We start from the raw sequence: 16,185 nt of genomic DNA on the forward strand, positions 1-16,185 counted from the left end.
CAACATACACTGTGTACAGAATTTTTAGGCAAATGAGTATTTTGACCACATCATCCTCTTTATGCATGTTGTCTTACTCCAAGCTGTATAGGCTCGAAAGCCTACTACCAATTAAGCATAATTAGGTGATGTGCATCTCTGTAATGAGAAGGGGTGTGGTCTAATGACATCAACACCCTATATTAGGTGTGCATAATTATTAGGCAACTTCCTTTCCTTTGGCAAAATGGGTCAAAAGAAGGATTTGACAGGCTCTGAAAAATCAAAAACAGTGAGATATCTTGCAGAGGGATGCAGCACTCTTAAAATTGCAAAGCTTCTGAAGCGTGATCATTGAACAATCAAGCGTTTCATTCAAAATAGTCAACAGGGTCGCAAGAAGCGTGTGGAAAAACCAAGGCGCAAAATAACTGCCCATGAACTGAGAAAAGTCAAGCGTGCAGCTGCCAAGATGCCACTTGCCACCAGTTTGGCCATATTTCAGAGCTGCAACATCACTGGAGTGCCCAAAAGCACAAGGTGTGCAATACTCAGAGACATGGCCAAGGTAAGAAAGGCTGAAAGACGACCACCACTGAACAAGACACACAAGCTGAAACGTCAAGACTGGGCCAAGAAATATCTCAAGACTGATTTTTCTAAGGTTTTATGGACTGATGAAATGAGAGTGAGTCTTGATGGGCCAGATGGATGGGCCCGTGGCTGGATTGGTAAAGGGCAGAGAGCTCCAGTCCGACTCAGATGCCAGCAAGGTGGAGGTGGAGTACTGGTTTGGGCTGGTATCATCAAAGATGAGCTTGTGGGGCCTTTTCGGGTTGAGGATGGAGTCAAGCTCAACTCCCAGTCCTACTGCCAGTTTCTGGAAGACACCTTCTTCAAGCAGTGGTACAGGAAGAAGTCTGCATCCTTCAAGAAAAACATGATTTTCATGCAGGACAATGCTCCATCACACGCGTCCAAGTACTCCACAGCGTGGCTGGCAAGAAAGGGTATAAAAGAAGAAAATCTAATGACATGGCCTCCTTGTTCACCTGATCTGAACCCCATTAAGAACCTGTGGTCCATCATCAAATGTGAGATTTACAAGGAGGGAAAACAGTGCACCTCTCTGAACAGTGTCTGGGAGGCTGTGGTTGCTGCTGCACGCAATGTTGATGGTGAACAGATCAAAACACTGACAGAATCCATGGATGGCAGGCTTTTGAGTGTCCTTGCAAAGAAAGGTGGCTATATTGGTCACTGATTTGTTTTTGTTTTGTTTTTGAATGTCAGAAATGTATATTTGTGAATGTTGAGATGTTATATTGGTTTCACTGGTAAAAATAAATAATTGAAATGGGTATATATTTGTTTTTTGTTAAGTTGCCTAATAATTATGCACAGTAATAGTCACCTGCACACACAGATATCCCCCCAAAATAGCTAAAACTAAAAACAAACTAAAAACTACTTCCAAAAATATTCAGCTTTGATATTAATGAGTTTTTTGGGTTCATTGAGAACATGGTTGTTGTTCAATAATAAAATTAATCCTCAAAAATACAACTTGCCTAATAATTCTGCACTCCCTGTATATTACAGATCCTTCCTCATGATACAGAGAATAAGACTGACAAATCTTATATACAGAGTAAAAGCAGTGATTCAGCTGTGGATTATTGATTGGCAATTGGACTGCTTTCGCCCCACCCACAGCATATACCACTGAGACACAGGAACAGAACTGCATGAGAAGAAGAGAGAGAAAAAAATATATATATCTTTCATACACGTTTCAGATATCTCTGTCTCCTTCCTCAGTGGTGCTTGAGTGTCTCTGAGACTCCTTACATATTAGATACTGCCATATAGTTATTGGATTCAAATTTTAATCAATATATTTTTCTATACGTTATTTGTATTCTTCCAAACAGGTGTGCACAACTACTCTATATCCTAAAACCTATCTATATATTAAATATACAAGGACCTTATTATTGATACATATGACGTTCAATCTAATGAAGTCACCATATTCATGGTGGCTTCATTCTTATACCCATCACTAATTACTTCTTAATCTAAATAAAAACACCATTCTTGAATCTCAAAAAACACATTGCAATGTAAACAAGGTCCATAAAATTCAGCTGAAGGATAATAAAGTTGTAGGGACCTTCACAGGGAAGGGGGGGGGGGGGGGCTGTCAAGGTACTGGTAAACAGCCAGACACTTGATCCACCATGGTAAGCATCTGCACACACGTCCACCTACAAAAGCCAAACAATTCCATATCTGCATTCAGTCCTTTTGGAACAAGGGTTTCAAATTCAAAAAACAACTTACTCTCTGCCCTTGCCATCTTTGCAACATTATCTCCTCTTCTCCAATCTTTCTTAACAGAACATAATCCTGAATTGATTAAAGATTTGGGATTGCTTGCATGTACATTTATATATAGTGTTCTGACAACGTATGTTTAATAAATCCCATTTTAATATTTTATATACAGTTTATACAGTGGGGAAAATATACAAAGAATAGAGAGGTCTGTAATTGTTATCGTAGGTACACTTCAACTGTGAGAGACAAAAAAATCCCAAAAATCTGCAAAACAGAACTTAATATTTGGTACAGAAACCTTTGATTGCAATTACAGAGGTCAGATGTTTCCTGTAGTTCTTGACCTGGTTTGCACACACTGCAGCAGGGATTTTGGCCCACTCCTCCATACAGATCTTCTCCAGATCTTTCAGGTTTTGAGGCTGTAGCTGGGCTACATTGAGTTTCAGCTCCCTCCAAAGATTTTTGATTGGGTTCAGGTCTGGAGACTGGCAAGGCCACTCTAGGACCTTGAAATGCTTCTTACGGAGTTATTGCTTAGTTGCCCTGGCTGTGTGTTTCTGGTAATTATCATGCTGCAAGACCCAGCCACGACCCATCTTCAATGCTCTTACTGAGGGAAGGAGGTTGTTGGCCAAAATCTTGCGATACATGGCCCCATCCATCCTCCCTTCAATACGGTGCAGTCTTCCTGTCCCTTTTCCAGAAAAGCACCCCCAAAGTATGATGTTTCCACCAGCATGCTTCATGGTTGGGACGGTGTTCTTGGGGTTGTACCAGAGGACCTGTGCCTTCACCATTACATACAGGTGTCAGGTGTATTATACATTCAACATCCTAATTCTAACGACTGATATTCGAGTTAACTTCAATCCTGCCATTTTGCCCCTGGGATTCCATGGTCAATAGTAACTGCAGTATCAAAGGAGTTTAACAAGGGGAGGAGGCTCCCTCTGATAGTCTATTACAATGCAATACAAGTTGCCTAGGGGTAACCATGCTTTTATGCCTGCCATTGGTAGAAGCCTAAAGTGTACTACTGACAAAAATACTAAGTATTCCAAAGCATTATGTAACTGATCAGCTGACTGTAGATTCAAGTTCCCTAGAAAGACTAATAAAAAATATTAAATACACTTATCGACAACCCCTTTAAAGCCTGGCCTTCAGGATGCAGTCATTTTTTCATGATCCCCCTCAAAAAAGCCATAACTGCAAAAGCCATACCTTTATATTTTCCCATCAATGTAACTGTATGAGGACTTTCTTGCAGAACAAGTAATATTTTTTCAATTACATTATTTGCGAGTATTTTTTTAAGTGTGGCAAAAAAAAACTGCAAATCTGCCACTGTTATTTTGGGGTTTCTATTATGATTTTTAAAGGGCAGTAAAAATGACAGCGGTATTCCACCAATTATTACGATTGCAGTGATATCAAATATGAATAGTTTGGTTGTTTATGTTTTAATACTTTTGCACAAAGAAAGCCTATTTTATTGAAAAAGTGTGATTAATATAGACAAATATAAGACATTGAAATACTTTTTCATAGCACTTTTAACTAGCACTTAACAACATTGTTTGTAGAGTGAATAACTATTATCACAACAATTACAAAGGTTGCATACGATTCTCTGGAAAGCCATCAGGATGTCATCAAACTTCCCAAAGCTAAATAGTTTTACTGCTACATCACTAATCTACTGTACCAAAGTCTACATTTATATTATGACTGTAACTGCGCTGTTACTTTACTTTCAGATATTAAAAATGCCTCAATGTCGGACAGACTGTATTCAGAGACCTCTGTCTCTTGGCTTTGGTGGTCTTGGTAAGCTGGTGGGAAGGTACCCCTGGTGGTTCCTAGCAATTCCTTTAGTTTTATCTGCTGGGTTGGGGGCTGGTTTTTACTTTTTACCTCAGAGACAAGCGAATGACATAGAGGATCAGTTCACACCAACTGGAGGGACGGCTAAAAGTGAAAGAGAATTTGTAAAGTTGCATTTTCCCACCAATGACTCAGGGCAGTTTTCCGCACAGCAACTGTACACAGAAGGTACGTTTGTGTCTCTCTTAGCCGTCAGCAAGTCTGATAATGTCATAAATGTTAACACGTTCAGAGAGCTCATGCAGCTGGATGAGATGGTGCAGAACTTCACAATCCAACTATCTGAACCTGGTGCAGTTCTTAGTTTTCAGCAGTTGTGTGCACAGGACCAGGATATGCAATGTATCCCAGCTAATCCGCTCCTATCTTTAGTAAAAGATAATGTCAGTTTAATAGAAACAATACGTATAACGTACCCCATGCTGCAAGGAAGAATTTTTCTAGGCCAGTACATAGGTGGGGTGATATTGGATTCAGACAAAGTCTTGCAGAAAGCCAAAGCATTAAAGTTAATGTACTACCTAAGAGAAGACGGCAAGGAGGACCAGGATGATAGCCTGCAATGGATCAATCACTTCATCAAATCCATCTCAGAAAATGTAGACAAACTACAACTGAAGAATATACAGGTAAAGAAGCCATATGAGATAACCTTAAGATTTTATCATGTGAATATTATTACTGTTATGCATTTATAAAAATAACCATTTATTTTTCATGACATAAAATTTTATTACTGCTGCCTTTGATATAGTAGTAGTAGTCGTCGTAGTAGTATTTGTCAAGAAAAGCTGAGATATCACTATTAATTTTAAGAACCACTCCAGTTACAAATGAAAAATCAGCCATGACATGGTATTTATACTTGTTCCCTACTGTTAACTTGTTTGAGATTTTGGCTTCCAATTTTCTTAAACCACTAGAAAACTATTGATGAAAAAATGGAAAATGTGAAACATTTTGTATGTCTTACATTTAATGAAATTCTGATCATAGCAGTTTTGGTATTACAGATGAAAGTTACATTCACTAACTGTGGCTATCACCATTTATTGATATGCATTAATTTTGATGAACAAATTCTTTTTGATCATTTTGTGTATGTAGACTAGGGAATTATAGTTTTTTTCTTCTAGAACAGCAGGTAAATCTTAGATATTTATTCTATCAATGATTTTATCTTATCTGTCTATGCAACCTTCTACATCTAGCCACGATAATATTGTGGTAAACTGTTCAAAGCAAAAAATATTTTCATTGATTTATCATTTTCTTTTTGTTGTGTGTTTTGCAATTTTAAAGGCTTAGATTAAATCATCCAAATGCGGAATATCTAAAAAGAAAACTACATACCCTGTCTCTTATTAGATGTAAAAGTCATGTAGTTCTATTATTATTTTTTTTGTATGAATGGTCTCTAGTAGAAATGAAAGAATTTTCAGAAAGTCCGATTCGGCTGATTTGCCGAATTTTACAAATCTGCTTTGTGACGAATTACTTTGTCACGAAGCACTTTTTTTCGTAACTAGCGGGTGTAATGACAGGGAGCTGCAATAGCGCTGCCCCCCCCCATCATTGTACCACTCAGATGCCGCAGTCATGCATGATCGCAGCATCTGAGTGTAAAAACAGTGCAAAATAAAAAAAATGAAATCAAACTTACCTCTTACATTTGCTCGCGACGGGCTAGCCACAATCTTGCTTTGAAGACCTGACCTAAAATCTCGCGTGGCACAGAATTTCGGCCGAGATCTTCAATCAAGTCGGTGGCTGGCAGCCCGTCGTGAGCAAATGGAGGAGGTAAGTATGAATTTTTTAGTTTTTTACACTATTTCATGTTAAATCGATTTGCTAACACGAAGCACGAGGAAATTCGGGCTTGAGGCAAATTTAATTTATTCTGAAATTCGGATCGAATTCCACTTTGTGGGATTTGATTTGCTCATCTCTAGTCTATAGTAATCCAAAGATTTTTTAAATTAGATTTTCAGGTTGAGTAACTTTTACTGTAACTTTGTAAATTATATGCTGAAGAAAATTACATGCCAAATGTAGTGAATACTATTACTAAATAAAATTTAATGGGAAAGAAGTGAAGAAATACAGCAGCAGAACTTTTATATCGACTGTACGTTAGTATAATGTACAATAAAGTGTCTTTACTTTTTAATAGGTATCTTACTTCTCATCAGTATCAAGGCAGCAAGAATTTGAAGGCATAACATCATCTGTGATTCCACTGTTTTCTATAACGTACTTTATTACCATCTTCTTTTCAATTGTGTCATGCATCAGGTAAGATGATTGTTCATTTGTTCATCATTTAGTAAAAGATGGGCTAAAAATAAAACAAGGAATACACAGCTCACCCATCCCCAGTCACTGCCATTCTGATGCTGCCCAGGTCTCAGCAACATTGGAGACTGGTGGGGTTAGTATTTTTATCCATAGGACAATTAATTTAAAATGGCTAACAATTTTAGTTAATTTACAACATAATGGCATTTAGTACAGGCACAGATAGTTAAAAATGCATAAAAAAAGCAGAAAGCATTAAAGGGTCATTGAGCCTTCGAAAAAAGTCTTGATCAGTGAGGGTCTGCGTGCTGAGACCCACACCAATTCCTAGAACAAGGACAGAGAAGCACTTGCATAATGCACTCTCTCTCCTCTCACTGCAGTGTATATGTGGTGCTGTATGTATGAATTTCTCACATCTTACAATTTTTTGCAAACTATATTTTTTGCATAAAAGTATGCATTTTAGTTGTAAATTTGAATTTGTGTTTCATTTTGCTAATCACTGTTTGCTGCAAAATTGCATGAAGGTGGTTGTGTATTAATTATTAGCTTATATTGTAGATGTTTTTGTGGTCTTTGAAAATGTAGATGTTGATAACATTGAAGCTTTTTGCCATGTACAGTATACATTTTTAACACACATGTGGATAATGACCATTTATTACATGGCTTCTGTTCCAGTATTTTTAAGAGCTCACACTCTTGTTGATGTATATATTTATGGTATGCATGAGCTTTGCACACTTTAGTATTTGTAACCACTTCCAGACCGGGCCATTTCCCCCCTTTCTGACCGGTCCTAATTTTGCAAATTTGACATATGTCACTTTATGTGGTAATAACTTTGGAATGCTTTTACTTATCCGAGCTGTTCAGAGATTATTTCCTCGTGACACATTGTACATCATGTTAATGGTAAATTTGAGTCAATATATTTCGCCTTTATTTATAAAAAAAATTGAAACTACACCGCTTAAACTATTCAAAAATAAAAATGTTGTTAACCCTTTAAGTATTCCACAGGAATTAAAGCAAAATAGAGGTTAAATTTCAAAATGTCACTTTTTTTTTGCAGATTTTCCATGTTTATCATTCTTTTCCTGTAACACATCACGGGTTAACAACAAAACAAACCTCAATATTTATTGTGGATTCTGCAGTTTACAGAAACACCCCATATGTGATCATATACCGCTCTATGGGAACACGGCAGGGCTCAGAAGGCAAGGAGCGCCATATGGTTTTTGGAGGGCAGATTTTGCTGCAATGGTCTTAGGGCACTATGTTGCATTTGAAGAGACCCTGAGGTACCCCATAGTGAAACCCCCCAAAAAGTGACCACATTTTGTAAACTACACCACCCAAGGAATTTTTAAAAGGTGTAGTGAGCACTTTGACTCAACAGGCATTTCATAGTATTTATAACCTTTGGCTGTGAAAATGAAAAATTACATTTTTTTTACAAGAAAATGATGATTTAGGCCCAAACTTTCTATTTTATTATTAGAAATTCAAACAATACAAGTCCCCAATTAACCTTTACCCCCCTAGTTCCCCCCAACCAACACTCTCCCTAGAGATGCATCTCCCATCTTCGCCAACGACAAGACGAGAAGGGGGATAATGAGGGAATAGAGGCAGGAAAGCATTAGAATGTCCTTTCTCCCCAAATTCTAATGCATTTTTCCTCAGTGTTTCTTTGTTTATATAAAATATTTTCGTATCTCTTAATCTTATTAACAAGGTTTAGCCATGTAAAAATACTTGGAGTATTTCGAGAGAACCAAGCCCGTGAAATCAAAAGTCTCGCCAAGAACATTATTTTGATCAAAAGGATCATTTTATATTTATGACATTCTACCTTGGAGAGGTCACTCAGTACTCAGCATTCCACCGAGAATGGAATCCCAACTTTCAATTTCTGGGTAATAAAATCATAAATTGCCCCCCAATAATGTTTCAACTCTATACAAGACCAAAACATATGCAAGTGATCCGCCCCAGGTGAGTCACACAGTGGACAGTTAGTGGTATTCCTTAAACCACATTTATTAAGCCATACAGGTGTAATATACCGTATTTTTTGCTTTATAAGACGCACCTGATGATAAGACGCACCTAGGTTTTTGAGGAGGAAAATAAGAAAAAAATATTTTGAACCAAAAGGTGTGCTTTTGGTAGGTTTTGAACTACTGGTGGTCTGTGGATGACGCACTGTTATGGGGATCTGTGGATGACGCACTGTTATGGGGATCTGTGGATGACGCACTGTTATGGGGATCTGTGGATGACGCACTGTTATGGGGATCTGTGGACGACGCACTGTTATGGGGATCTGTGGATGATGCACTGTTATGGGGATCTGTGGATGATGCACTGTTATGGGGATCTGTGGATGACACACTGTTATGGGGATCTGTGGATGACGCACTGTTATTGGGATCTGTGGATGACGCACTGTTATGGGGATCTGTGGATGACACACTGTTATGGGGATCTGTGGATGACACACTGTTATGGGGGGATCTGTGGATGACACTGATGGGGGGATCTGTGAATGACACTGATGGGGGATCTGTGGATGACACTTATGGGGCTCTGTGGATGACACTGAGGGGGGATCTGTGGATGACACTTATGGGGGATCTGTGCATTACACTTATGGGGGATCTGTGCATTACACTGATGGGGAATCTGTGCATTACACTGATGGGGGATCTGTGGATGACACTTATGGGGCTCTGTGGATGACACTTATGTCATCCACAGACCCCTATAAGTGTCATCTATAGATCCCCCATCAGATGGATCAGTGTGGAGGGAGGAGGCGGAGACACTCATGGCGGGGCCCGGTGCAGTGACTCTACTCTAATACACCGGGCCCCGCAACTGTTAAACATTTAATCTGATCTCTATATCTTATTGTATACACGCTGTACGGTACTTACTGTAGTACCGGAAGTATAGCATTAAGACGGCGCAGACTGGCATCTCCCTCGGTAATGCGCCGCTTGCCCCGCCTGCAGCAGCTCCCTCCTGATGCGTCGCCTGCCGCAGCTCCCTCCTCATGCGCCGCAGGCCCCAGCTCGCTCGGTCATGCGCCGCCTGCCTGCTTATCTCACTTTATGAATGAACAGGCAGGTGGCGCATGACAGAGGGAGCTAGGGCAGGTCTCGCCAAGAACATTATTTTGATCAAAAGGATCATTTTATATTTATGACATTCTACCTTGGAGAGGTCACTCAGTACTCAGCATTCCACCGAGAATGGAATCCCAACTTCCAATTTCTGGGTAATAAAATCATAAATTGCCCCCCAATATTGTTTCAACTCTATACAAGACCAAAACATATGCAAGTGATCCGCCCCAGGTGAGTCACACCGTGGACAGTTAGTGGTATTCCTTAAACCACATTTATTAAGCCATACAGGTGTAATATACCGTATTTTTCGCTTTATAAGACGCACCTGATGATAAGACGCACCTAGGTTTTTGAGGAGGAAAATAAGAAAAAAATATTTTTAACCAAAAGGTGTGCTTTTGGTAGGTTTTGAACTACTGGTGGTCTGTGGATGACTCACTGTTATGGGGATCTGTGGATGATGCACTGTTATGGGGATCTGTGGATGACGCACTGTTATGGGGATCTGTGGATGACGCACTGTTATGGGGATCTGTGGATGACGCACTGTTATGGGGATCTGTGGATGACACACTGTTATGGGGATCTGTGGATGACACACTGTTATGGGGGGATCTGTGGATGACACTGATGGGGGGATCTGTGAATGACACTGATGGGGGATCTGTGGATGACACTTATGGGGCTCTGTGGATGACACTGAGGGGGGATCTGTGGATGACACTTATGGGGGATCTGTGCATTACACTTATGGGGGATCTGTGCATTACACTGATGGGGAATCTGTGCATTACACTGATGGGGGATCTGTGGATGACACTTATGGGGCTCTGTGGATGACACTTATGTCATCCACAGACCCCTATAAGTGTCATCTACAGATCCCCCATCAGATGGATCAGTGTGGAGGGAGGAGGCGGAGACACTCATGGCGGGGCCCGGTGCAGTGACTCTACTCTAATACACCGGGCCCCGCAACTGTTAAACATTTAATCTGATCTCTATATCTTATTGTATACGCGCTGTACGGTACTTACTGTAGTACCGGAAGTATAGCATTAAGACGGCGCAGACCGGCATCTCCCTCGGTAATGCGCCGCTTGCCCCGCCTGCAGCAGCTCCCTCCTGATGCGTCGCCTGCCGCAGCTCCCTCCTCATGCGCTGCCTGCCCCAGCTTGCTCGGTCATGCGCCGCCTGCCTGCCTGCTTATCTCACTTTATGAATGAACAGGCAGGTGGCGCATGACAGAGGGAGCTAGGGCAGGCGGCGCATGAGGAGGGAGCTGCGGCAGGCGCTGCGCCGTCTTAATGCTATACTTCTGTAAGTACTGTACAGCGCGTATACAATAATATATAGAGATCAGATTGAATGTTTAACAGTTGCGGGGCCCGGTGTATTAGAGTAGAGTCACTGCACCAGGCCCGCCATGAGTGTCCCCGCCTCCTCCCTTAACTCTGATACTTTGCTGGCCGCGCTGTGCAGCATAGCGGTCAGCGAAGTATTCACTTTATAAGACGCACGGCCATTTTTCCCCCACTTTTGGGGGGGAAAATGTGCGTCTTATAAAGCAAAAAATATGGTAGATTCTGTGCAAAATATTAAATTTAACCAAAACGTGATTAAAGTTATAGGGCACTAAACTTAAATTCGCCAATATATTATCCCAGTCTTCGAGACAAATCCTTGGACAGTCAATTTGCCAAGCCTGTTGTCCCGGAGAACATGTATTATTAAATCGTGTTTTAAGTAAAAGTTTATAAAGTTGAGAAATCTTAACCTTCTGACCCACATTCCCTATCTAGTGATTCAAAGGTGTAAAAGTATCCATCCCAAAAAGCACTTTTTTCTCTATACTCGCAATTGCCGATCATAACTGAAAATACCTAAACCAGGATAAATTTAATGTTTTCTCTTTGTGCTAACTCCAAAAACGGAAGTATATCCCCATTCTCAACCACCTGTGCAACATAAATGATATAATTTTTTTGCCAGTACTGATCACCAGCCAATTCATTAAGAGCTTGAAAATAATAATTATACCAAAGAGGGGTACAACAAAGAGAGCCCTTTATTCCCAACCAATCTCTAAGAGAACTCCAAGCGTTAGGGCTCATGCACACAAACGTTTTTTCTATCCGCTTCCGTTCTGTTTTTTTGCGGACCGTATGCGGAACCATTTAATTCAATGGGTCCGCAAAAACAACGGAAGGTAATACGTGTGCATTCCGTTTCCGTATTTCCGTTCCGCTAAAAAGAAGTGCATGTCCTATTATTGTCCACAAATCACGGTCCGAGGCCCCATTCAAGTCAACGGGTCCACAAAAAATACAGAACACACACGGAACACATATTTCATCCGTATTTTGCAGATCCATACTGTAGATATACTATGCCCAGCCTATATTGCTCATGTGTTAGGGGATTAATAAGTTACTGCTTCCATTTCCGATCCACAAAAAACGGATCGCATACGGAAACCATCCGTGAAAAACGGACCGCAAAACAACGATCGTGTGCATGAGCCCTAGGTAAATAGCTTCCCGGCGGCTCTATAGTCCTTTTGGGAATTAATTAGTTGACCGGATTCTAATAAAGTTAACATATTATCATACTGAGATTTCCTCACCAAGGTATGACAAAGTGGGCTAGTCTTCAAAAATAATGACCACATTTTGTAAACTACACTACCCAAGGAATTTTTAAGGGGTGTAGTGAGCACTTTGACTCAACAGAGGTTTTATAGAAACCCTTGGCTGTGAAAATGAAAAATTCCATTTTTTTTTACAAGAAAATGGTTATTTAGGCCAAAACTTTCTTTTTCACAAAAGAGAACAGGAGCATATCCCCCACAATTTGCTCCCCACTTTCTCCTGAATACAGTAACACCCCAATTGTGGTTGTAAACTGTTATTTGGGAATACGCCAGGGCTCAGAAGGAAAGGAGTGGCAACTGGGTTTTCTAACATGGAATTTTCTGTTGTGGTTTTTAAGAGCAATAGTTTTTTTGGTTTTTTGTTAACTGAGCGGCTTATTCTGTACAAGACAAGCTGTAGTTTTTATTGGCACCATTTTAGGGTACATTTAGCTTTCTGGTAGGTTTGTATCTCATTTTTTGGGAGGTGAACTCACAAATAAAGCTGTTTGGTGTCATTTTTCTATTTTTTCTTTTTACACCGTTCACCTGAAAGGGTAGAAGGGTAGATCATGTAATATTTTTGTAGATCCGGTCTTTAGAGATGCAACGATACTAAATATGTCTATTTTTTTTTTATGTTTCACACTATAAGAACATTTTTTTTAAATAATCATGTTTTTGTGTTGCCATTTTCTTAGAGACATAACTTTTTAAAAATTTTCTGGCTATGATCTTGAGTGAGGGCTTGTTTTTTGCGGGGATGAGGTGATGTTTTTATTGCTACCATTTTGGGCTACATACGACTTTTGGTTTGATTGATATTATGTTTTTTCGGAGGTGAGGTAACAAAAAAAGCAGTTTTTACATAATTTGTATTTGTTTTTTTACACTGTCCACTTGATGGGGTAGATCATGTGATATTTTTGTAGAGCCAGTTGTTACAGATGCAGTAATACCAAATATGTCTATTTAAAAAAAAAAAAACGTTTTACACAATAAGAGCATTTTTAGAAAAATAAAATCATGTTTTTGTGTTACAATTTTCTTAGAGCCATTTATTTTTATTTTTCTGGCTATGGTTTTGTGTGGGGGCTTGTTTTTGCGGGATGAGGTGATGTTTTTATTGCTGCCATTTTGTGGCACATACGACTTTTTGATCAATTAACATTATGTTTTTTGGGAGGTGAGGTAACTAAAAAAGCTGTTTTGGCTAATATCTGTAAAGAATAAACCAAGGCAACTGGATGTACTGTAGATTTCTTGAAAACGTTTCACTCATTCTTCCAATGAGCTTTCTCAATTCTGAGTGACTGTACAAAAATTCTGGGAATAAATACGTAACTGAATCCACATCTGGTAATTATACCCAGCAGTGGGTCAAAGGTGTTGATTCCATTATCCTAATTGGAGTCAGTAGGTGATAAAGACTTCCCAGAAAAAGGTGTCAAGACAGCATTGTATTTGGCAGACAATAGATGTCTAACCCCCCCCCACCTCTATTCAAGCTTGGCTTCTCCATTTTTCAATGCTGGGTATAATTACCAGATGTGGATTCAGTTACATATTTATTCCCAGAATTTTTGTACAGTCACTCAGAATTGAGAAAGCTCGTTGGAAGAACGAGTGAAACATTTTCAAGAAATCTACAGTATACTTTACAGATATATACCATGACCTGGATAAATGAGAACCTTCACAGACATGTTTTGGCTAATGTTTATATATATATTTTATTTTTACGGAGTTCAGTGATATTTTTATAGAGCCGGTCGTTACGGATGCTACAATACCAAATACGTCTATTTAATTTATTTTTTTCTATTTTGAACAATTTTTAAATGACTTAATTAGGGAGAAATTTTTTTTTACATGTTAAACTTTTTTTGAATAAAAACGTTTTTTTTATTTTAAATTTTTTATTTTACACTTTCATTGCTCTTATTAACCTCAAGGCACAATATGTTAGGCCTGAAGAAGGGCAACATATTTAGGTGACAGACTAAGGCTAGTCCACACACAGTTTGTTTTTAATAGCTGCAGTTTTTGTACCAGTTTTTTTTAGCCAAAGACAGAAATTGATCTAGTAGGAAGGAGAAGTATAAGTTCTTCCTTCATTTTTTTTATAATTTTTTTTTATTTATTCATTTATTTATTTTCATTCCTTCTTCATTTTGAATCCACTTTGACTCAAAAACTGCATCAAGATCTATCACAAAAACTTAATCTTAAAAAAAAAATGAATGTGAAACAATCTTTGGGTGTTTATTTGTCCTATTTCCTTTTTTTACAGACTTGATTGTGTGAGGAACAAATCCTGGGTGGCTGTCTTTGGAGTCCTTTCTTCTGGATTAGCTGTTCTCTCCAGTTTTGGCCTTTTATTAATTTGTGGAGTGCCTTTTATTGTCACTGTTGCAAATGCTCCATTTCTTATTTTAGGTAAGTTACTGTATGATAGAGAGATAGATAGATAGATAGATAGATAGATAGATAGATAGATAGATAGATAGATAGAAAGCAGAAATCTGGCAGCACTAAATCAAAGCTTAAACAAAAAAAGGGTGCACGCCACGGGGGACTAGACTATTACCCAGTATACAAAAAAGCAAAAAGACAGCACTGCAAAGTCAGTAAAAATGAAAAAAATAATACTTTTATTCACCCATGTGGATACACAACATTTTGACTCAACCCTAGAACCTTTCTCAAATAGATAGATAGATAGATACGAATTTGGAGGTGCAAGCCAAGGACTAGACATATAATCCAAAAATTATAAAAAGACAGTACTCTCGCAGAAAAATGAATAATAAATTATATTTATTTACCCATGTGGTCGCAACATTTCAACTCATCAATTGAGCCTTTCTCAAGCAAGTGTATCAATCACAAAGTAGGGTATATAAAGGCAAATTTAAAATTTTGCATGATTACATTAAATAATAAAATAAAGCAAACAATTAATACATGATTACACATTGTAAAGTGCTATGTGCAGTGTAAAAATACATAATATATACCATTATCACATTTGAAATATACACCCTTATTCATATAAAGTGTCCATAATTCAGTAATGTGCAATTGCATTCAATTAATGTGAGAGTCTCTCAATAATAATCCAGATGTAAAAAACAATTGGCCATGTGAAATAGATATAGTCCAGAATTACAGGAGATGACCATACTTACCACATAATAAAGCATGTATGGAGGAGCGCCATGTACACCGTTCTAATTAGCTAACTGCACTAGCCTGTGAGTCAGAGAGGAATAACATTGCCAGCATGTCAGACATCCACATTGAATCCATGGGATATGCAGTGGCCATATTGAATATGGGAAAAGGGAGCACTCACAAACCTAATGCAACATTGGATGTGAGGCTCACTCCTCCATTTTGGAAAAGGAAAAAAACAAAACCATAGAACATCCATATTCACATGTAAACTACATGTGGCTCAGATCAGAATCTTTATTGATGGGCATAGGTCGAGGTTCTCCTGACTCAATTAAACATTCAATAAAGAATAACCCCGCAGGTGTGACGCAAGATTTGCACATCCATAGGATGCGCAAGCCTCACCACTAGAGAGGAGACCTATACATCACCCACAGTCATGGGCGATGCATGTCTCGGTCCCATCATGTCACGCTGGACAGGATACAAAATACCACAGAAAACCACAACAACAAGTGTCTAGGCCAGAAGCTAGGGATAAAGGTCACCTCCTTACAAATCCCAACCAGCTCTCCCTAGACTAATGTGCCCACGTTCAGACCCTGAAGGTGGGAATAAACGTGCCCCCGTGCCTAAGGCTGAAGATACCCTAAAATCCCTAAGATAGTGACAGGGGAAAAGAGACAGCCTGCTTCCTCAGGACCTGGAGGAGGCAGG

The 16,185-nt window shown here is 39.1% G+C and overlaps 1 protein-coding gene across 1 annotated transcript in view; it reads left to right on the forward strand.

The window, feature by feature from the left end:
- Positions 1-226: 226 nt before the first annotated feature.
- LOC121002600 (patched domain-containing protein 3-like) overlaps positions 227-16,185 on the forward strand; it is a 34,354-nt gene continuing 18,395 nt past the window's right edge. The window contains exons 1-4 of the mRNA XM_040434045.1: positions 227-271; positions 4,086-4,841; positions 6,386-6,507; positions 14,582-14,727. Of these exons, the coding sequence (XP_040289979.1) occupies positions 227-271; positions 4,086-4,841; positions 6,386-6,507; positions 14,582-14,727 (1,069 nt within the window). The remainder of the gene's footprint in view (positions 272-4,085; positions 4,842-6,385; positions 6,508-14,581; positions 14,728-16,185) is intronic.

This window comes from Bufo bufo, chromosome 5, assembly GCF_905171765.1.
Source record: "Bufo bufo chromosome 5, aBufBuf1.1, whole genome shotgun sequence".
Taxonomy (NCBI): domain Eukaryota; kingdom Metazoa; phylum Chordata; class Amphibia; order Anura; family Bufonidae; genus Bufo; species Bufo bufo.